Here is a 24,725-nt window from a genome sequence, read left to right as displayed (position 1 = left end):
ATCACACAAAGAGGCTCATTAATGAGTGTTCAATACAGAAACTAAAGACAGGGCTGCTCAAACACGTAAGCGTCAATTCACGTAACGTACAGGGAAGAACGATGTAGTTTGTGTTTCCATCCACAGTTCGCTCAATGGTGTCATCGTCGTCATCGATTGGATGATAGCGGATGATGTAGCGGTTGATTTCAGAGGCTTTGGGTACCTGAGGGGCCTTCCAGGTCACTAGCATAGTGTCTGCAGTCACTTCGCCAAATGACAGGCCAAACGGGGCAGGGACAGCTAAAAGAGAAAAGGAGGAAGTGCATGATTTTTTTATATCCATTCAAAAGCTTTTTTAATGGAAGATTTCTCTATGTAATATATTTCATTATATTATTATTAGGCTCCTATGAAATCCATTTTATTTTTTCCCAAAATTCCATTTTATTTTATTTTTTTTCCAAATTTAAATTTTTCTGGATTCCGTTTTTTCTGTTTTAATTTTTCTAGACTAGATATTAAAATATTAAATCAAAAAGCATGTTTAATTAACTGAAATCATAAATCTTACACTATTTAACAGCAATTTAATTAAGGCCCTAAAAAATAAAAAAAATTCTCAAATTCAGTTTTATTTTTAACAAATTCCATTAATTTTCTGGATTCCATTTTAATGATTTAATTCAGTTTTAATAATCAAAAGTATCTCTAAATAATTGATTTGATTAAAAAAATATATTTTATTATTACTTTTTATTTCTCTTTATTTTTCAGAAATACGGTGTTGTGAATTAAAATTTTTCTGGTAAATAAATTCTAGTAAATAATTTTCTGGTAAATATTACTTAAAGAATAATGTTTTAATAATTTTATTAGTAGTAGTTGTAGTACTATCATTACATTAAGTAATATACTTCTGTCACAATTTCTTCAAGTTAAACCAAACTTTTATGATGATGTGTTGCTGTGAAGCAAGTTTCTGTTTATGTTTGATATGACAATAGTTTTTCTCAACAAAAAGAGTAAAATATGAAGTGACTCTTAGTGCAGTTCTAGAGATTATGTTTATGTGTTTTCTTCAAAGTTAAACCAAACATTTTTTATGATGATGTGCATTTTCTGCATCACAGATATCAAGTTTCTATTTATGTTTTTGATATGACAATAGATCTAAAATTTTCTCAATCTTATAAAATATAACAAAATGCTTTAATATTTATATTTTCAGAAGTTTCAGTTTTTTTATTTCAGTTTTAGTCATTTTAGTACTTAAACTTCAAAGAACTAAAATATTGTAGATGCAAGCATACTGAACCTCTAGATTTACAGCTTGTTTAAAAGCCACTGGAAAGAGTGAGAAAATGAGCACCATCTTTAAATGTCTGACCGAGAATCTGTTTATGTGAAAGCAGACTTTACACAGACTGATGCCATGTGGATTTACACATCAGTTTTCTTCAGCAAAAAGAAAGTGAGGAGAAAAGACACATAGAAAGAGAAATGGAGGGGGAAGCGAAAGAAATGAAGAAAGAAAGATAAAGTGCTGAAACAAGATACAGCTGCTAGGCTTTCCTCAGTCAGCTTTCAAACAGGGATATGGCTACCATATGTACTTCAAGAAATATTGTAGCAACAAAGAGCAGGAATGCTCAACAAGTATGAAGGCACAAATTTACTGCACATTCATCTGGGCCAAGATGTCATGAAATTCACAGTTTTTCCCTCACTTCTAATCCATTGAGAGTGCTTTTTAAAAGAAATTAATACCTTTATTCAGTACAACGTACAATGTACTTTTATTCATCATTCATAATCTTCTCAAATATCTTGGAGACAGCTAGTATATTTAGAGACACACACAAACTCTTACCTGTTTGCTGGGTGATGATGATGGGTTCGCTCTCTCCATTTTCTGTGACTGTGGTGACGGTTATGTCGTAATCAATACCGGGCTCCAGACCGTGCACAGTATAAAAGCCAGTCGTGGGCTCCACAAATTCAACAAATATTGGGACGCTGTCCCCAGCAGCCAACACTGTGATGCGGTAGCCGGTAACGGCGGTAGAGTTAATAGGACTCCAGCTGAGGCCGATAGTGGAGTCGGTGACGTTGATGAAGCTAAGGTCAGTTATTTTGGGCACATCTGGAGGAGAGAAAGTACCAGACAGACATAGACACAACACGAGAGACGGAGGTAAGTCATCTGACCAGAAAACAGATCCTTCATGGTTCATATTGTGAATGCTGAACCATGTAGATGAGCATTAGGAATTTGTGATATGAGAATAGTACAATCACAAATTCATATGCTACCAGTCAAAGGTTTTTAATGTTTTATAAAGAAGTCTCTTCTGCTCACCAAGCCTGTATTTATTTGATCCAAAGTACAGCAAAAACAGCAAAATTCTGAAATATTTTTACTATTTAAAATAACTGTTTTCTATTTTAATATATTTTAAAATGTCATTTATTTCTGTGATTTCAAAGCTGAATTTTTAGCATCATTACTCCAGCCACATGATCCTTCAGAAATCATTCTAATATTCTGATTTGCTGTTCAAAAAACATTTATTGTTATTTTTATTATTATTATGTTGAAAATGACAGAGTACATTTTTTTTTAGGTTTCTTTGATGAATAGAAAGTTCAGAAGAACAGCATTTATCTTTTGTAACATTATAGGTCTTTATCATCACTTTTAAGCAATTAAAAGCATCCTTGCTAAATAAAATTATTAATTTCTATAACTTCTCTTCCAAAAAAAATTATACTGACTCCAAGCTTAGTATAGTGTATAATGTTGAATTTTTTTTTAATGTGAAGTCGGCAACACCAAAGCTCTAAAAAATAAAAAATAAAAAAATCATTAAATTCTTTCGTGTGTAATGTTACAAAAGCTTGTTATTTCAGATAAATGCTGATCTTTGGATCTTTCTATTCATCCAAAAAATCCTGAAAAACTGGAGTAATGATGCTGAAAATTTAGCTTTGATCGCAGGAATAAATTACATTTTAAAATGCATTAAAATAGTAAAAATATTTAAAAATTGTACTGTTTTTGCTGTACTTTGGAAATAAATGCAAGCTTGAGCAGAAGAAACTTCTTAAAAAAAAAAAAAAATCTTTTGACTGGTAGTGAATATAACTTGTAATGCCAATTTTTCATAAAACTGACCAAAAATTATCAAATGAAATTGAGCTCTTATGTTCTGTTTGCCAAAATCGACTGATTAGGATTAATGCTGACAACAGAAACATATGCTTTATTGAAAATTACCGAAAAAAGCAATGTGTATTTAGTAATCTCTTTGTTCTCTATATTTAATGTCTCAATAGGCATTAAAAGCAAGTGCTGCACTGATTACAATGCACATGCTTTCCCAATTTGAGGTGAGGGGTGATTTGTGTTTCAAAGAGCTCTAATACCTACCCGGAGTCACGGTGGTGGAGACAGGAACGCTCTCCATGTCATCCTTCACTGTAAAAACGCTGACGTTATACTCCACTCCTGGACTCAGATTCTCTAACGTGCACGAGTTCTGTCCTGCCTTCACAAACTCCTCTACAGAGTTCCCTTGTTGCCCATTGGTGGGAGTACAGGTCACTCTATAACCCGTGATGTCTGTGGGAACAGACCAAGTGTTACCAAGGGAAGATCAAGCGTACGTAGTGAACACTTGAGATCATTTGAGAAAGTACAGAACACTTTCATTACGCAGTGTTCCTGCATTTTTTTAAATAAATTAAAATAAATTTCCATGACTTTTTAGTGACCTTTCTAGATGTTTGTACATAATTACTGGAACATTGGGATTAATGGATTTGGAATATTACATCAGTGATTCTATTAATAAAAGTCAACTTAAGAGAATGTTCTCTCACAAATCAATTTCTTGTTGATTAAATGTTTCACAGCAGAGTAAAACTAGAAAATATATGTTTACTATAGAAATTTTCATTACTTTAATATGAAAATTTTTATATTTTACAATATTTATTTAAATTACTATTATTTATATATATAATTTATACACGTATGTCTTTATTATATATACACTGCTGTTCAAAAGTTTTGGATCTGTAAATTTTGTTGATGTTTTGAAAAGTATCTTAATATTCTCTTACTAATTTAACTGTATTTTTTATCAAAATACAGTAAGAAATATACTAAAAACAGTAATATTGAGAAATATTATTTACATTATTTAGCATTTATTTATATGTATTATATACTTACATATTTAGATTACATTTATATTATCAACTGAAAAATTATTTAAATATTTTTAATAGAAACATGTTGTCATTGTTGTAAATATATTTCATATTTTTGTAAATATATTATACGTTTCTCATGTTAATTGTGACACTATTTTTTGTTTTAACAGTCAATGTTTTTGTCTTATCTTAAGATTATTTTAATTAATAAACTTTTATAAAATGACATTATATTATTAAAAATATAATTTTTAAACTAAATTCATTTTAGTCATTTTTTAAAATATCTTACGCAATGTTGTTGATAAAGTAAATTATTAAAACATTCTTCCTGATCAAAAGCGGTATTTTTTCTGTATCATTTCTCTCCATTTACAATATTTTCTCTTCAGTATTTTTGTCTTTGTTTACAGTAAAAATATGTAAATATCCTTTTACATATTTTATGAAATGAATTATGTATTATTTTATAATTATAATTATTTTACATATTAAATGTCTTTATTATATATACACACACTACTGCTCAAAAGTTTAGGATCTGTAAATTTTGTAGATGTTTTGAAAAGTATCTTATTTTTTATCTTATCTTACTGTTCTCTTACTGACTTTACTGTATTTTTTTTATCAAAATATAGTAAAACAAAATAGTAAAAACAGTAATACTGAGAAATATTATTGCAATTTAAAAATGTATTTTATTTTTATTGTTTAATTTAATTTAATTTAATCCTGTGATGGCAAAGCTAAATTCAGTGTCACATGATCCTTCAAAAGTCATTGTAATTTCCTGATTTGTTGCTCAAGAAACATTTCTTATTGCTATGAAAACAGCTATTAGAAAACGGTTGTGCTGCTTGATATTTTTACTTTTAGGATTCTTTGATGAACAAAGTTCAAAAGTACAGCATTTATTTACAATATAATAATAGTACACAGTAATATTATAATTGTCTTTACTGTCACTTTTGATCAATTTAATGCGTTCATGCTAAATAAAAATATGAATTAAAAAAATTAAGTGTTTATTTGTGTTTAAAGCACTTCGGTACTAACCTGGGATTTTAACATCGTTCCATTGAACTGTCAGTTCTCCAGTGTTCGGGTTGGACTCCAGGTTCAAATCCGTGGGTGGAGAAAGAGCTGTAGACAGATAATCATAAGACAGCTGCACGACTCCACCAACAGTGTGAGAAACTTCTTTCTCACACTCCCACATCTTCAATGAGCTCAGTATAATAACAGAAATATGCTCATTCTTCACACTTACGAGTGACAACGCGTCGAGTGATGGGGTTGCCATGCTCGTGACCGTTGATGACCGGCTGGACGCTGTAGGTGTACTCGACTCCAGGAGTCAGACCTGAGATGAGGACACTACCAGACTCTGAGATCACGTCCCTTGGAGCTTCTCCACCTTGACTGGGCCTCACGGTCAACTGCAGAGCACAATTAGAGAGTAAACACCGCTTAATGACTGATCATGTGTGTGAACGTGAGAGAGAAGAATGTCAGAAGTCAGTTTCTCAAGAGTGCATGCCTCTCACACCAAGCCATTAAACCAAAGAGTGATAGCCTATAGCTGTGCTCTGGTATGTTTCAACGCTACCTTGTATCCAATTTTAGGCGCAGGGGTCCAGGAGACAATGATGGAGGTGTCTGTGACCTCAGTGCTGAAGAAAGGAGCATTTCCCATCGACTGAACTGAAAGCCAGAAAATACAGGAGTATTGCTTTAGCACTCTTTCTTTAGCGATTTATTTAGAATAAGCAAATGTATCTGGTTTTTTTTTATTTTTTTTTTTACAAACTGAAACTCACGTGTGGTGAAGGAGGCGATGGATCCCTCACTAAGCACGTTGCCTTTTTCTGCGTGCAGAGTGGCAGTGTAGTCAGTGTCAGGCTGCAGGTTGAGGAGCGTGTACTGCGACAGGCGGGCAGGCATGCGCAGCTGTTTGGGGTTTGAGCCCTCGAAAGTCAGGAAAAGTCTGTAACCTGTGATTTGAGCCCTGGGAGCTGACCAGATGATTACAGCACTGTCTTCAGTAACGTTAGTGAACTGAATATCGCTGGGTGGGTCAGGCTCTGTGAAGAGAAAATGTACAGGGTTGGTATGAATCATACTGCCTAAAATAATAGCAACAACGAGCCAAGTCAAGTTAAGTATATATTATATTATATTATATTATTTTTTTTTTGTTAATTAAATTAATTTGTCATTTTTTTGTAAATATATTATGCAGTGTTGTTTCTCAAGCAGATTTTCAAACTTTTCATTTTGTTTAAATGTCATTATTTATGTCTTATTTAGTAAAAAAAAAAAATCTAAACTTTCTTTACAATTTTTTGATGAATTTAATTAAGAATAAATTTTTTAGAAATAATATATGAACTGAATAATTCCTAAATTAAGTATTTTTAATATAAATACATGCTGTCATGTTTTTGTAAGTATATTTTTGTAAATAAATTATACAATGTTTTTTCTCAAGTAAATTTTTCCACTATTCTTTGTTTAATAGTCAGTAATTTTGTCTTGCTATGCAGTAAAAATATCTAAACATCCTTTACATATTTTTAAATGAAGTTAATTAAGAATAAAAATGTTTTTAAAATAAATTATGCACTGAATAAGTATTTATTAGGAGTATAGGCGGTCATATTTTTTTGTAAATATATTATAAAATGCTTTTTTACCTCAAGTACATTTTGAAACCATTCTTTCAGTTTAATAGTAAGTATTTTTGTCTTGTTATTCAGTAAAAATATCTAAACATCCTTCACATATTTTAAAAAATGAATTTAATTTACTAATTTAATATATCATGAACTGAATCATTCTTTTAGTTATTGTAAATATATTTTATATTTTTGTAAATATATTATCCAATGTTGTTTCTCAAGTAAATTGACACTATTCTTTGTGTTTAACAATTAGAAATTTTCTCCTCTTACGCAGTAAAAATATCTAAACATCCTTTACATATTTATTAAAATGAGTTTAATTAAGAATAAAAATGTTTATAAATATATTATGAACTGAATAATTCTAAATAATTCTTAAACAGTTGTTTCTCAAGTTATTTTTGACTTTTTTTTGTTTAATAGTCAGAATTTTTGTATCATCTTAAATCATTTAGACATTTTTATAGATTTTATATTTTATACATTATTTTACAATATAACGTTTTATATATAATTTTGCAATTGATGAATTTAAATTTAGAATAATTTGAATAAAATTATTTTATTAAGAAAATAATTGAACTAAATTGTCATTTTTTTAAAATATCGTATGCAATGTTAATAAAGTAAATTATTAAACATTTTTTCTGTTCAATTTAAGTTTTTTTCTGTATCATTTTACTCCATTCACAATATTATCTTGTCATTTTGTCTTATCTTAAATCCTTTACACATTTTTTAAGATGTACTTAAGAATACTTTTTTTATAAAATTAAATTATATCATGAAGAGAATAATTCTAGAACTAAATTCTTTTCAGTAATTTAAAAAATATATATCTTATGCAACGTTGTTCATGAAGTAAATTATTAAAACATTCATTTTGCTCTATTTTTACATTATTTTTACAGTTTTTACAGTAAAAATATGTAAATAATCTTTTACATATTTTATGAGATGATAAAAATATTATTTTAAACTTTATTTTAAAATATTACATTACATAAATATAATTTGTAATCATAGTATGCAATGTTGCTTCTCAAGTAAATTTTAAGGATGTTTAGGTATTTTTACTGGACAAGAAGACTATATTAATTTAGAAACCCATTTTTTTGCAGTATGGAAATGAACTTCGGTTATTTTCTCACTTGTAGCTTGCTCTCCAACCAGCGGCTCGCTCTCGTCCCCTGATTTGAGGGCAAAGATGAAGAAGCGGTAGAGAGTTCCAGGCTGGAGGTGTGTGATCTCAGCATAGGCGTTCTGTGTGACTGGGAATGGGAGTTCTCTCTCAACCAACCCATCTGGACCCACCTCGCCCACAGACACACGATACCCAGACACCTCTGTGGATGGTCCGGTCCAAGTGATTGTGATCTTAGAGTCAGACACTTCAAAGAACTGCAGCTCGGTTGGAGAGGGGACTTCCTCTGTGGGTAGAAAACAATATTTATTCTTTATTCAGTCTACATAAAGTTTCATGCGATCCTGCTACTCTTCCTACTTCTTGAGTCACAAAACCTAATTTTGACCTTCCTTTGAAAGGCTTAAGTTGATCACAGCCTTTCATTCAAACATGGCAATCCATGTGTTTACCATTCTGTAAAACTTGCTCATCTGAGCAAAGGAATTTAGACACCCTACCGACAGAGCAGCTGGCCTGACAGGCAAAGAATAATAGGCTTTCAGGACTGTTTGTTTTAGCAGCAGCCGTAATGTTTCACCATCAAAACCCTGATTGCATGTGAAGCCAAAATGTTTGTGGAACCATTTTTGTAGCATTTGCATCATCAAGACTACGTAGAAGAATCAGAGCATGCTATAAGAGTCAACGTGGGTAAACACCAGACAAACGTCTCCTCATTGAGACCCAGACAGTTTTGCAAAGTTGCAATGTTTGCAGATTTGCCAAACAGTCAGAGCTCTGAAATGTTCTCCCAGCCAGTCGCCATAAAAATCAAGATCTGCACAATTTCGACATATTACCCTATAAGGGATTCACAGGCGTTTGGACGCCGACTAGCTGACTCGACTCAGATGTGATCTTATCTTTGGGCTGCCAGACAAAACATCTAAATCTAGTCAAAAGAAAACAATAAAAGACATTTATGGCTCGATGACATCATGTTATGTTTCCACCGCACTAAAGAGATCAGACCATTTGTTAAACAGAAGTTATTATCTTCAGATGTATCCAGACACCCATCTGAGGTCAAGTAACACAAGTTATCTCTTGTCTGAAAATGAGGGTGAATCTCATAAAGTCAGTCAAGAACAGATCTAGATCATAATTCACCCCTCTGTTATATTTCATAAAACAGAAGCCTGTTTTAGGAACATTCGTTTTTTGTATTGTCACCTTATGATAGACTATCAATTCACCCTTATAGTGATTTCATACCTGTCAGTGGTTCTCCAGCAGTGGTGACCTGAACAAAAATAGGTTCGCTCTCCAGATTCTCTTCTACTGAGTAGATGCTGATGTTATAGAGCAGACCAGGACGCAGGTCACCCAGGGTCACTGATGTGGCTGTGTTAGGCAGGTTCAGCTCAGTGCTACCAGAGCTGCCCTCTTCAGATGGGGTGTAGACCACACGGTAGCCTAAATAAACAAGACATATACTTGTTAGTGTTTGTATTTTGTGTACAATGTATAGGTCACATAATGGTTTGTTTTACTTAAGAACCAAAGCTTGTGTTTACCTGTGATGGGAGCCTCAGGTTTGATCCAGCTGATGACGATAGAGGTCTCCCCAACATCCTCCACTTCATGATCAGAAGGAGCATCAGGAGCTGTGGAAGCATAAGCCAAAAACATTACATTATTATCATGTGAAATACTACAATACTACAATATATATTATATATATATATATATATATATATATATATATATATATATATATATATATATATATATATATATATATACACACATGTATGAAGAGTTCAGATGCAAAAGCCTCTAAATCCATCTGACATATTTCTTTAAAATGAGCATTTCTTTCTGGCTACTTTGTTTAGGTTTCTATGTAAGTACTGGTACTTCTGATTGGGCTGAGGCAGGAATTTAGCGAGTTTGAAGTAAAAGTATTAGATGGACGTATAATATGTGTCAGGAGCTTTCACTCAATATCATTATCTCATTTTTGGCCGAGATGGCTTTCAGCTGGTTTTGCATCTGAACTCTTCAAATTTATTTATTTATTTATTTATTTATTTGTTTGTTTGTCAGTAGAAATTGAAAGTCAACAAGAAAGTCAACAAGAAACAGACTTTTTAAAGCAGTGAAATTTTACTTACTTTATTTAATCTTTTTTTTATATTATGTTATATTATATATATTATATTATATTATATTATATTATATTATATTATATTATAAACTGTATATTTAGGTCACTTCATGACCATTTTATCATTTATTGAGAGAAAAAAAAACATCATATACAAACAGAAAGGTCTTCACAGCAACCCGTCAAAATAAAAGTTTGGTTTAACTCAAAGAAACTGTGACAGAAATATATTTCTTAATGTAATTACAGTAAATAATAATAATAATAATGTTATATATTAAAATTGTATTTTTGAGCAATATTTACCAGAAAAAAAAATATATATACATATACAGAATTTATTTACTAGATGTAATGTGAATAAAAATGTAAATACACGAAAAAAATAAATACATAAAAATAATAATAAATTCATTTTTTATTTCATTTCAAATTATGGAAACACAATAATTTGTTAAAAATAAGAACTGTAATAAATAAAAAAAACTTATTTCATAGGCCTTAAAAATGTATATATATATATATATATATATATATATATATATATATATATATATATATTTTAACTTTTAATAAATTGCTGGTAAATTGTGTAAGTTTCATGGTTTCAATTATTAGACATGTTTTTTGATTTTTTTTTTTTTAATTAACCTTTAAAACAGTCTAGAAAAATTAAAATGGAATAAATGAGAATTTTGGGGGAAAAGAGAAATTAAATTTGGGGAAAAAAACAATTTTAGAAAAAATAAAATGGATTTCATAGGGCCCTATATATATTACATCAGATGTTAACCCCTGAGCTTGACTGAAAATAATTATTTTTTTTTAATTAAGTTGAACGTAAATACAAGTGTACATCTTATCTAACGAAAATTACTGAATTTAATAGGGGTTTTTTTTTTTACTCTTTTTGTGGGATCATGCATTTTAGGATTAACCAATAATTTTATACCACACTTCATAATCCAATCAAATCATTTCTGAAAAATTAAGTCTCGTTTTACATAATTTCCTACTAAATATTCAGTGCACCCAAAAACACGTCATATATGTCATAAGTCATATATGGCTTGTCCATGACAGTTTTTGTAGGATTATAAAGAGGTCGAAAGAAGCAGAGATACCAGGAAAAAGCAGAGGAAAGGTTTACCTGTGGTCTGGGAAGTAGTAAGGATCAGGTTAGGTTCTCCTTCTCTTGTCACTTCATACACATTAACAGTGTACTTCCTTCCTGGGAGAAGCTCACTGATGTTCACAGACGTAGCCGTATGAGGAAGATCTGAAAATGGATAATCAAGTTAGAAGATATAATAAAATATTTCTGCATTCAACTTCTGCACAGGACAAATGAGGTTTGCTAGTCTCAGCTGACTAAAATCAAAATGCCAAACTTGTGATGCATATACTGACCTAAAACCATGGGCTGTCCAGTCTGCCCTCCCTCCTCACTCAGCTCATATTCCACCCTGAATCCAGACACCGTGTCAGATGCAGACACCCAAGAGATGACAAAACTGCTGGAAGTGATCTCAGTCACAGACTCAGAGGTATCCACCATTGGAGGAGGCGGGGTGGTCTCCCCTTCAGAGGTCGCCACTAGGGAAGAAATGGAAAAGGGAACATTAGCAAACATGACTTCCAGACATTTGGATACAATAAATCCAATTCAACTCACAGATGATTTCAAGCATTAATTGTGTTTGGAAACTGTGTGGGTTTTATACACAAATACATGCGCATGCATGTTTAGTAAATGAGACCCATAGCCACGTAGTTGGATGACCTACATGAGCCATGCACGGTGGAGAAATCAAACCGAGTGGTTTCTCTACGCCCAAAACGCAGGATGCTGATGAGTTGACCCTCGTAGGTGACTCCTGGTTTTAATCCGGCAATAGTGTAAGAATTCAGATGGCCTGGAATAGTGACCTCCATCCATTGGATATGAGTGTTTTTCTGTTCAAAAACAAGTAGGCTGCAGCTCAACATACTCCCGTAATTTTTATTAGATAAATAACCTCTCTAATACAATCAAAACTCAATTTGATTTAAAGACTGCATCAAAAAAAAAAAAAAAAGAGACTCACCGGTCTCCACCTGAGTATGTATTGTGTGATGTGTGCAGAAGCTGGTGCGTTCCATTGGATGGGGTGCGAGTTGGGCTGGTTGCCAGGCTGGTTGCCAGATTCTGATATAATCACCTGAACAGGACGATGACCACCTGAAAGAGATATTTAAAGGTGACATATAAAAGACTTTTTCCGTTTAAGTGCTATAATTTCACAAGTGTCAGCAGCAGAAGTTCGAGCAAAGCATGCTAACTGTTCTGTCTTTGTCTGCACAGACGAGTCCCAGCCTCAGAGGAGACAAGAGAGCAGTGAATTTATTGATTTATTTACTGTATATTACACTGCTGCCACACCGATCTACCACACATAAACATGAGATTTCTTTCCCAGCTATGTACCTTCACAGACATAACTGACTGGTTTTTTAACCCCTGTATGTTTTTAACATAAACTTGTGTGTATTTGACGGTATAAGCGCAATAAGACAAGAAAAAGAACTTAGGCTCTGTTTACACTAGATCCTCGTCTACACTAGTGTTTTCACTGCATTTCAGAAATGATCTCCATCTACACTACACAACCAAAAACGCATGTCACATGACCACCCATGCAAGTACATCCATAGATATGTATAGGTAGATGTCCTATTATAAATGGAGGACGTGTTTATGTGTTTGGAGCGGTCGAATGATGCATCTACCTATACATATCTATGGGTACAACAATGAGCATGATGTGGTTGTTTACGTGGTTATCAAGGATACGCAGAGAGAATGTGGGCAGCCATGCCATCCTTTTCAAAAGTCTCAGTTTTGGTCCATTTACACTGAAACACAACCCCATAGTTTTCAAACTAAAATGGGGTCTGCAGCATTTTCAAAAGTCTCAGTTTTTGAGAGTCGAAAATGCCGGAGTAGCGTAAACGACAGGCATAACCGTAGCAAAAGTTAAGCGTTTTAAAATGAAAATGCACTAGTAAACGCAGCCTTAGTTTGGAACTCACAAGCCATGTGACAGTGGCTTTCTGTGTGTGCACTTCAGATGTGTGTGCTCAGAAAACCGTATATTAGAACTTTAAACTACTATTGTTTAAAACACAATTTAAGCATGACAGACATGATAATCAAAACCAAACAGATGGTTTTTGACAGAGTATCTGAGATATGAGATGTAAAGGCACAGCCCTATTCTGGAAAAGGGGGCGGGGGAAGCTGCTCATTTGCATTTAAAGAGACATGCACGAAAACAGCGGGTTTCTGCTTCCACTCAAAATGTGGATATTCAAAATGATATAATAAATGATCTGTTGGGTATTTTGAGCTGAATCTTTACAGACACATTCTGGGGACACCAGCGAGTTAAATTACATATTGTAAAAAGGGGCATAATAGGTCTCCTTTAAAAGACATTCAATATTTAAATCATATTTACAGCCATGAGAACATGTACTTGCGAAAAATAATTTTTAATAATCTGGCTCATCATGCTAATACTAGTATTTGAACAGTGTTTTTGCTGTTTTTCTGTCAGAGGTGTTCTAGGAAAGAGAAAATAATGTTTATAGCATTAGTGTGTTCTGTTCCTTTTGGGAAACGCTTAAATGGGAAACGTAGCACTAGCTTGTGAGATTCTTGCCACAGATTCAGCACTGAGACATGAGGATGAGAGGACCACCACTGTCTCAGGCTTTTTAATTTTAAATCCAGCAGACAAACTGATTTAACACTCACAACAGTTTTAAAACCCCCCGCAACTTTTCTAAAGTAGTAAATCCCTTTTATTTATCAAACAAATTTCACAACACTGTATTTAAAACTCATTTTTCTTCCAGTGTCTTGCAGCCTCATAAGGCAATATCCCCCAAATTGCTTCTGATTTCAATCTGGTCCTCATTTTTTCCAATTACTGCCATGAGGGGAGTCTATACACAGCACTTAAAGTTCACTTAGTCTGCATTACGTTCCGCCAGCCTGCACCAGCTTCACCCCCACTGTTCCCAGCCTTCTCACAGCTGGCCGCTATTATTGAGGGATATTGCTTTGGGGTTGCTTCCACTCACTGAGCAAAGGGATTACTACTCACCCCAACAAGCTCTTACAAAAAGGGAAAACTTTATTAAGGCAGAGCTTGTGGGCAACGCGCCAACATGTAGCGCCATATCGCTCCAGGCGTCCCGAGTTCGAGTCACGGCTCGTGGGCCTTTCCGGATCCCACCCCCCTCTCTTTCTCCCACTTCATTTCCTGTCACTACTATACTGTCCTATAAAGAAGTAAATGTGAAAATGCCAAATAAATAAATAAATAGTAGAATCTCCACCAACTGACGCATTTCCACCATCACACTGTCCAGCCCTACTTGTTGGTTTTCCTCTACAAAAGTTTGGAGACTTGGGGCAACTGTTAACAGTGGAAACTACATAATCACTAAATGACTTTACAGATGCTGCGCAAGCAGAAAAAGTAACAAGTTTGGTTGAATTTCAAACTCATTCTTCGCACAGGACGAAAGAAACTCAAAGACAAACAAACAGTGCCAAAAGGGCTGTAGGGGGTGATTGAGACAGCTGTGTTGATTGGGTGTGTGCTTTTCTCCATCCGCAGAACTTCAAAAGAACAGACGGCAAACACAAGGCCCAGGCCCCCCAAACCAAGGTGTGGAGGAGTGCATCTTAAAACCAACATCCTTGATTTCAAACGCTTCTAGAGGACGAGCATTTGTTGAAAGTTGTAAACGAAAACATCACAAGGAAGAGCGAACCCTATTCGCCACTCCAACAAAACACCTGGGAGAAATGGCAAACAGTACTCTTGCTCTCAGTAAACATCTGGAAGCCTTTGACTTCCAAACGTCTCCCCACCCATGCCCACAAGACTACTTATAGCAGTACACAGCGTGACCCACATTCTGTTCTGTGTGTGTGTGTGTGTGTGTGTGTGTGCAAGAGAGGGAGCATGTGCCCCATAAAAGATGCTGTTTACTCACCAGAGAAAGACTGCTGAGGCTCACAGCTCAACTCTCCAATGCCATTTCCATAGCAGTGACATCTGTAGTGGATTCCCTGAATAAGTTTGTCCCAGGACTCTCCAATTTGATAGAACATTCTAGTCTCTGGCTCCAGGCACTGATCTGGAAATGCAAATCGGAGTAATACGGTCATTATCCAATCATTAGTTTATAGGGAACAAGACTAAAAATGAGGGCTAAGGCTCTCATTTGGAGGAAAAGACACTCTAATTGTTTCAAGAAATGTTCAATTAAGCAAATGAAGACAAATGTCCCATTTTTCTAATTGATGAAATCCTAGGAGTGGCCGGCTCACCGATAGCGTCACACTTCCAACGTCCGCGGCCTTGACCGAAACAGGTGCAGTTCATCATGTAGCCTTCGTCATGGCGTTTAGTAAAAGTCTGATTTACTTCATAAGTCAAATTATCCACAATGCACTGGTCTGAAAGGTGAAAAGACATGTACATTTACACAATGATACATAATCTCATCCATTACAGATGGGAAACAGAAATGACAACTCTCACCTTTTAATTGCGAGTAGGCGATGCAGCTCCATTCTCCACGGCCATTGCCCACACATGTACAGCGCATCATGTGACCCAGAACATCATGGCGTCTGTCCCATTGATCTCCCACACGATACATGACACCCTCATTGGTGGTACACACCTCCTCATGGGCTGATGGATCAACATAAATACAAATCAGTAAACAGCCAAAATGTGTTTAATCAGGCATTTGTGGCCCTTGCAAAATTAGCATTCACAAACCTCCAGATCTATAAATTCTCCTCAACTGTCCTGCTAAAAAAAAAAACCAAACTTCAAAGCTGTTCAACCAATGAGACAAGTACATATCTGTTTTGGAAGCACTTGAGGACTTCCAAATAACAGCCCTCTAAATCCGTCACAGAACAAAAATAAGCATGAAGTACAGCAAGAGCCATAATGGATTGATGGGAACTTGAGGTACTGGCAACTATAGCTTTTAAAGTAAGTCACTGAGTCAAGTCACATTTATTTATATACCGCCTTACACAAAAGAGATTTTGGACTAAGGACTTTATCGCGGTTACACGCACATGTGATGCTGTGATACATGGTCACGAAAACGTATCGTTTGCATGCCTTTTTAAGCATTTGCTGTTTAAAAACAAGTGATTTTAAGCCATTGAAATGCAATCAGCAGCGAAAGACAATTAATTTTGCTCTATGCGCGCAATGTCAGAGAGGCACACGTACATGAAGGCAGTGCTCATAGAGCACAGGAGTATTGAACAATTATTTTTACTGCTTTATAGGCCTTAAACAGTTAAATACACACACGTGTGTGTCAAAATGCCCGTCTTTGTAAGTATCCTCGTAAACACAGTAATTTAGGTTTAAGTGAAAGCAAACAGCTGAGAAAGAAAAAACACGTGTAACAGTATATTGGACATGCGCAGCTCTTAAAGTGACAGCAGTCTAATATTCCTGCTGTCTGTCATTCATGTTAATCAAACAACAAAAGAGAGAAAATCTGTCACTGCTCTTGACTAAATCATGTTTGTAACTTTAATAAGAAGAAGTATGTATTTAATTTACACACTGAAGAATATGCAGTGTTTTTACACATTTGTGACCCTGGACCACAAAACCAGTCTTAAGTAACACAAGTATATTTGTAGCAAAAGCCAACAACACGTTGTATAGCTCAAAATGGTCAATTTTTCCTATTATGCCAAAAATCATTGGGATATTAAGTAAAGATCACGTTCCACAAAGATACTCTGTAAATTTCCTACCGTAAATATATCAAAACTTAATTTATGATTAGTAATATGCATTGCTAAGAACTTCATTTGCACAACTTTAATTGTGATTTTCTCAATCCTTTGATTTTTTTACACCTTCCAGATTTTCAAATACTTTTCTCAGACAAATAATTGTCCTAACCCTAACAATGGAATCAATACTTATATCAAAGCTTATTTATTTAGCTTTTGAATCATGTATAGATCTCAATTTTACAAAAATTGACCCCTATGACTGGTTTTGTGGTCCAAGGTTGCATTTGATTACTTTATACAATGTATGTAGCATTTCTTATTTGTTCTACTGTAGTTTTTTTTTTTGTCATATTGCTTGTAATTAGTTTCTTATTTTTATTTAATCACTGACTGTTTACTTGTCTTTAGTGAGCTTGAGGGTTTTTTAGGCTAGCATTTTTTTATAATACTGACAGTGGTGACAGAAACATGGAATCAAAAATTTATATCAAAAAGACCTTATTTAAAGCAAAAATCACATCACCATTCATGCAGGTACAATCATAGATATGTATAGGTAGATGCCCTATTATTCAGATGGCGGATGAGTCTACGTGCTTGAAGTAGTTGAATGGGGAATCTAACTATACATTATATTACTATATTTATATACATTACTATATATATATATACACACATTACTATACATATCTATGGGTACAACAATAAGCATGATGTTATTGTTTACGTGGTCATCAAGGATACACAGAGCGACTGTGGACAGCCACGCCATTGTTCTCAAAAGTCTCCGTTTTGGTCTGTTTACACAAACGCAACCCCCGAAGGTTTTCAAACTCTGCTTTCGAGGAGGAGTAGTGTAAACGATAGGCATAACCGTAGCAAAAGTTATGTGTTTTAAAACGAAAATGCACTAGTGCAAATGTAGCCTCAGTTAAGTTCGGTGACAATGTCAACACTGCAAAGTTATGAAGCGAAATCAAATTAACTAAAAAGCAGCTCAAAAGATAACAGTATAATTATTTAACTCTATCAGTTCAGTATTCAGTAGTATCGAAAGTTCAACAAATTGAATTCATCAAACTTAATTCAGCTAAAAGTAGGTCTACAACATAAGAGTTCAAATTTAGTTTAAGGAATAAAACCCTAATCCGGTTAACTGGTGTTAATGGCCTAAAGAGATCAGTATAATTAATCAGTTAAGTAATTTGGAGGTCAATTAGGGTCAAACAGCTACAACTTAATCCTAATGACCACAGATCCATAAAGCTCAAGGCAGCTCCTCATAATCAGCCTTATTGTTTTAACTGGGATTGGTGTATCTGGTTAATAAAAGGGGATGAGAGTGAGGAAATCTCTCCAAGGTTAAGAGTGGAGGAGGTTACACAGCTGCCCTGGAGACCAGCCAGATGTATATGCTCCATTGCCAACCAGACTCTGGTCCAAAGCCAACCTCCCCTCAATCTGCAGCCCCGCACAGCTGAGGGGCCACGGCTATTACAGAAATGTGTGCTTAAACAATAGCTGAAGCTTCGAAAGCACAAGTTTGCACTCTCAGTACAGTAAGTAAAACCTACAAATCAAGATATTACTTGTACTTAAAAAACACACACACACAGTTGATGCATGATAATAGTTTGTGTGCTGAGACAAGAAACTCTACCCCCTACAAAACAAACACAACAGGGCAAAACAAAGAGCAGCTCTGGTTTCAATCTATGAATCTCACCACTATCAATAAACTCCCCAGGGTTTGCCTGGCTCTAACTGGCACCCTGGTGACAGAGACACCCATCAAAGCTCAGTCAGAAAAAGGTGTTTATGTAAATACGGCTGAATAGGTGCTGAGTGATCTTTTGTTTCACATAGTTAACATCCTCATCTTAACTGTTATCAGATCTCCTCCCATACAGACCCCAAGGTAAAAGAAACACATGTAATGACGCCTATTTTATCTATTCAATCTTTTTGCTAATATGCCCAAAGTAAGGAAAAGTATGGGCCCTGGAATGTGATGTTTAAGGTAAAATCCTGGGCTCAAAGCACGTTATTAAGATCCAGGATAGTTAGAGGGCTAAAGTGCTTTCATAACATTATAATTCTCCATCTTCCTATGTTCCAAGCTGCTGTCAAGTCGTAACGTGTTACTCTCTCTTTCTCTCTGGCTCCAACATTTATTGTTAGTGTAAAACTGGCACTTACCTGCCATGGGACAGAAGCCAAACCGCTGCTCTCGGTCGTAGTTATAAGTTGTGCCGCACCATTTCATGCCATCTCTCCTGCCGTCAGCGGTGCAGTCAGTGTAGTTACGGCCATTGTAAAGGAACGGGAAGTGACAGAGTGCACCATTGGAGTTTCCACCTCTGGTTGCAAACAATACTAAAAAATAGATAGGAAGATATTTAGCTGTGAAGAACAGTAGCAGAATTTTAAACTATGCAATGATTTATAACCTACCATTCTTGCTTGTACAGAAGGAGTACTTGTAGTCTTTCTCAAAGTCAGATGAGGTGCTGCACCAGAGCTGCCCATCACTGCGTCCCTCAGAAGTGCAAGAGTAAAACGTTTTTCCCATGAAGACAAAAGGGAACACACATGGCTGGCCACCGGAGCTCCCACCATACACCTGGGGCTGGCTCTCTTTATGGACACATGACAATAAAAAGCATTTAATGTAAATGTACACTGATCTGTTTTATCACCAATTACATAAATGTGATAAGTAAAGACACTAACCTGACTCTTCACAGCTGACACCGTTGCCCAAGCAGGTACACAACATCTGTTTGCTGCCCTGGGTCTTGATCCAGCGCATTCCCAGGGCATAGGAAACACCTGCGTCTGTCAGACAGGAACCCTCCGCTGGGTGTTCAGGCACCCCCTCTGGTTGGTACACAGCAGGCTGGACATTGGTCACCACACGAGACCCAGTACCTAGTGCACAAAATAACACATAAGAATACATGTTTTGTTGCAACCAGGTGGCTACGGCCCACTAGGGGGCCTCTACAAACGTCCAGGGGTGCCCCAAATAGTCTTAAAACATAATAATATAACGTAAATGATGTATCTTACTGAAATATGTAGTAGAAATGAAAGATTGAAGTTTTTTTATACATAATTTGGACTATGAGGGACACCATTATATCGATGATATCAAATGGTTGCACTCGGTGAGCAACTGGCGCTACTGGTTGCTATTTTTACCACAACACAGCTCAAATAAAACACTGACATGATGACCACGGCTATTAAAAGAGCTTATAGGTGGCGATGGATATAAGCGTAGGCTTAAACCAAAAGCTGCATCATCGATTTTTCCCAACAAGGAGTCAAAACGCCCCTGGATATTGAGTGAAATCCACACTGAGAAACTCTCTCAGTGTCTGCGGCTTCATGACAAGCGTCAGCATGTTTACATCCTGCCAGGATGGCATCTAGCGTTTCTTGTCTCTGCCATTTGTAAGCTCTTTTAGTAGCTGTGGTCAACTAAAAGCCTCAAAGGCATCAGGGCTGAAGTGAAGAGAACAAAGACGCAGGTCTTTAGAAAGTTTTTTTTGTCCACAGGCATCTTCCCATTCTTTTCTCCTATTAAGACTGCTTGTCTTGTAACCAAAAGTCGCACAATGTGGCGTTGTATCGGTATGTTATTTTCTGAGCTGTGTTGCGGTAAAAAAAGCAATAGGTAGAGCTAGTAGCTCACCAAGTGCAACCTTTTACATAATCAAAATAATGGCACCCCCATAGTCCAAAGTATGTGTAAAACAATGTGGATGTTCTACTACATATTTCAGTAAAAAACATCATTTACATTTTATTAAGCTGTACAAGTCTTAATACCCTTAATACCCTTTAAGTAAAACGCTAAAGCACATTAAAAATAGAGATATACAGCTTTCAAATATAATAGGATGAACATCCTGATACTCAGTCACGAGACACTGACGTCCAACCTGAGCTTATATTCACTTATATTCGATTTGAGAGCTTGTCTATGAATAATAATTTCTGCTTCTTGCGCAAAGCAATTGTATAATTTCAAAAACCATTGATATACAGGACACAGTTCATGCTTCACAAATAGACTTTTTTAGGTTTTTTGGGGGGAGCTTGACAAATGTGGTCACTATGAATTGTCACAAGAAAATTAGCTGTGTGACAATTACTTAAAAATGCAAAAAAAGTAACCAAATAATAACAGATTTTTTTATTTTTAAGTTAGTGTTACTTTATTATTTATATACTACTACAGTATTTTGAATTACCTTTCGATTTAAATTTAAAATTAACAGAATTTTTTTAACTGAAATTTAATTTTAAGGTTTTCATCTATTATTCATTTTATATATTAACAAAAATGTGAGGTTTTTACCCAGGCTAGTGGTGTGCAGTGACGCATGTCTCTCACACTTCCACTCTCCACGTCCATTTCCAGTACACAAACATTGTAGCACGTGTCCACGAGCATCAGTCTTGCTCCATGTGTCTCCGATCCGGTAAGAAGTGCGTGTGTCCTGGTCGTTACAGCGATCTGTGATGCACACACAAACATACAAACCAGATGTTGTACATCAGAATCAAGTTGTGGTGAAGCTCTACTAAACAAACAATTCTTTAGAAACGCAATAAGGTAAAACTTTCCCTCTTCTACCCCGTTTTAAAAGTCCTTGTGCCAAAGCCAGAGAGTTTAACTGCATAGTGGATAATTAAAGTGAAAGTTGGACAGATGTGAGATTGGAAAAGGGAGTTTTGTGTGGTTTGGATTGTTCCACAGTTCTATAAAGGGTGGCCTTCTTACTTCTGGATGTGCATGTAATACGTCCACTTCCTTCTCCCAGACAGGTGCAGTCCACCATCATCCAGCCTTGGTAGGGTTTCTCCCAGGTCTCACCAACCATGTAGGATGTGCCAGCTGCATTGTCATAACAGCGTTCCGCTATCAAGAAAAGAAAGAATTGATTTTAGTAATATGTCTAATGTAATTTTCATAATGTTCAAAATCTCTATAATTAATTTAAAGAGCCCTGAATCACTTGATGATCGCAGTTTCTTGCCTGTGCCAATATATTGCATATTGAAACAGGAAATTTAGATGGGACATATTGGAGTGATCGACCCTTTTAAAAACTAAATAGCTGATAGGTTGCATCACAGCAATGAACCATGACTAGTTGATTATGGGTGGTATTAAGGGGAGGGGCATTCATTTTCTAAAAAGCATTTGATTGGACCAAAATCTGTTGTGCATGATGAGTCATCAATAGTTTTAGTGAGTTTTAACAGAAGTGAACATTCATTTAAAATGCATATATCTGCTAAAAATGGATTTAGCTAATGTTAAAAAGTGTACTATCATAGCAAACAGACAAAAAGTTACATGAGTTTTTTTAAATGCTCAAACTCACCAACAGGTTTGCAGGTCCACTCTCCTTTTCCATTTCCCAAGCAGACGCACTCCAGCATGTATTCTCCAGTGTCATGGGGTCTGCTCCATGTGTCTCCAATCTTGTAGGAGTTCCCTCCCTCATGACAACGGTCTACAACACAGGCCAAGTAGGTAAACAGCAGCACAACTCCAAAAAGCGTAATTTCCAAAGTGTCATTAAGCACACTGAAGGAAAGTTCCAGTCTACCCACTTGCAATGGTGCAGCTGATTTTCCCTCGGCCAGAGCCAATGCAAGTACAGTCCCAGATCATCCCGTCCTTGGGCCTCTCATAAGTCTCTCCAACCCGATAGGAGCGAGCGTTTACTATATCATAGCAGGTTTCCTCAGCTGGGAACAGACATGCACTTTGTTCTTCAAACTATTCAGAGTTAACACTTCAAACTGTAACACCGTTGTACTTTTATATGCACATAAATGGTTATTAATTTAACCAAAGGGGCTCACCATCAGGTTTTGATTTACACTTTATACCAGAAACTCCTTGACAAGTGCAGAGGAGTATGCTGCCCAGATAACTGCGCTCCCACTGCTCTCCAACTCTATAAAACTGGCCGTTCTCAACACAGCCATCTGCAGAGGACACAATAGAACTATTCTGAGCTCTAGAATATTTGAACTTTCTCAACAACAAACCACAATCACACAAAGAAGAATGAAAGGTTCCCTAACGCACATTTTTCAAAGCATTTGCATGCGTAAAATCAACAATGCGCTACTAAATTGCTCATTTTAATTCATCAAAACAATAACAAACACATGTAGGACTGCATACCTTGGGATACGGATGACACTGAGTGTTCCTGAGCTTGTCTCCCATGTTCTCCCGGTCCTCTCGGCATACACTGCACAGTGCAGGCGAGCAAAGCCACTGCCAACGCCGTGCCCAACGGGCCACCGGTCATTTTCACAGGTGGGATGAAACACAAGTTTACCAATAGTTAAACCTTCCTTTCCTTGCAATGGAGGCTCGAAGAGACGCGGTAGCTCACTGGCTGAGGGATTCAGATTCACCACAGCCTCTTCAAGTCTCCAAGTTCCTTCTCTCCCGTTGCGTCCTGCCCCTTCTGCTTTCGGCGCACCTCTGCGGAGAGCTCAGATGTGCGGAGCGCTTTTATTTGACCCCCACATTCCGCCCTGAAGGAGGAACTACCCCTGCACACGCGTAGGAGAGCCACACATGCGGACACCCAATCTGAAGCTCGCGTTTTGCGTATGATAATTAATTCAAAGCAAATTAATTCAGAGTTTTAAGAGTTTTAAGTCACCTTTTGTTTTATAAACATTGTCCCAGTGTTCAGTAATGACCCAAATCTGTCCGTTTAAGAAGCCTGTGAGTCTGTCCTAATCTAATAGAGATCATGCTACAGTTGGACTGCATGAATGTCCCATGTCCCATGTCCCGTTCACAGATGGTTCAGGGCGCTGCATCCATCTGAAACCAATTAGACAAACCCTTAACTTTAATAACACTTCCCTGGTGGTAAAATAAAGTCATTCTCAGTTTACTGTCACCCTTAGAAAGAAATAAAGATTGAAAAGGACTCATAAGGCAGATGTAAGTGGGAAATAAAAGGCGAATTATTACCGCAAGTTCCTGGTTCACATGCGTTTAGTCAACATACTGAACGTGTTGAAGGTAATATTGCGTTTAACTTTTCTCCTATTTAAAAGGTTTTATAGAAGGCCATGATAAAAATAAATAAAAAAAAAAATCCTTTTTCCTCTTTTAACACTTAAACTTTCTTGTCTTTGACTTTGTTTATAGAGGGTTTGCACTTACCTCACGGTGGACAGTTGGATGCGCGGCCATATTGGATACTCAGATGTAAACAACAGCATTGACTGCAAGGTTAATCTGCTGAATACCTTGTTCTGCTAATTTATGCTGTCTAAATAGTAAAAAAAAACGTGTGGAAGCTGCTAAATGATATAGAGAAGGACTTAGTGAGCAGGAAAGTGCCCACTATTTTGACTAAAGTTAATAAGTGAAAAAATACATACAAGCAGTATTAAGATATTAGCCTAATATTTCACCTACCTGACCGAAAATGACAAGAACAAGTAAGAATGTTGTCAAGATTCTTGCCCTGAAAATCCTGGTTCAGTTTGGCCAACCACAAACGCAAATTTTTCACTCATCTCCATGATTTGTTTGAACTTTTGGCAGTCTATAGTACTACAAATGTTTTTCCTAGTTTGACCAATTAGTACAGGCCAAAACATGACACTAACTGACCATTTTCAGCAGCAAGA

The 24,725-nt window shown here is 35.8% G+C and overlaps 1 protein-coding gene across 1 annotated transcript in view; it reads right to left on the bottom strand.

The window, feature by feature from the left end:
* fn1a (fibronectin 1a) overlaps positions 1-23,573 on the bottom strand; it is a 36,233-nt gene extending 12,660 nt beyond the window's left edge. The window contains 26 exon segments of the mRNA XM_051119175.1: positions 91-282; positions 1,853-2,125; positions 3,413-3,604; positions 5,257-5,343; positions 5,471-5,639; positions 5,810-5,904; positions 6,021-6,284; positions 8,036-8,314; positions 9,286-9,486; positions 9,588-9,677; positions 11,331-11,459; positions 11,591-11,776; positions 11,968-12,136; positions 12,268-12,401; positions 15,233-15,376; positions 15,570-15,698; positions 15,784-15,939; positions 19,227-19,403; positions 19,482-19,664; positions 19,761-19,958; positions 21,397-21,555; positions 21,823-21,960; positions 22,430-22,561; positions 22,662-22,799; positions 22,917-23,042; positions 23,245-23,573. Coding sequence (XP_050975132.1) covers positions 91-282; positions 1,853-2,125; positions 3,413-3,604; positions 5,257-5,343; positions 5,471-5,639; positions 5,810-5,904; positions 6,021-6,284; positions 8,036-8,314; positions 9,286-9,486; positions 9,588-9,677; positions 11,331-11,459; positions 11,591-11,776; positions 11,968-12,136; positions 12,268-12,401; positions 15,233-15,376; positions 15,570-15,698; positions 15,784-15,939; positions 19,227-19,403; positions 19,482-19,664; positions 19,761-19,958; positions 21,397-21,555; positions 21,823-21,960; positions 22,430-22,561; positions 22,662-22,799; positions 22,917-23,042; positions 23,245-23,374 — 4,270 coding nt within the window. The 5' untranslated portion in view covers positions 23,375-23,573.
* Positions 23,574-24,725: the final 1,152 nt, after the last annotated feature.

This window comes from Labeo rohita, chromosome 9 (genome assembly GCF_022985175.1).
Source record: "Labeo rohita strain BAU-BD-2019 chromosome 9, IGBB_LRoh.1.0, whole genome shotgun sequence".
NCBI classification, from domain to species: Eukaryota; Metazoa; Chordata; class Actinopteri; order Cypriniformes; family Cyprinidae; genus Labeo; species Labeo rohita.
This window is presented reverse-complemented; position numbering and strand designations above follow the sequence as displayed.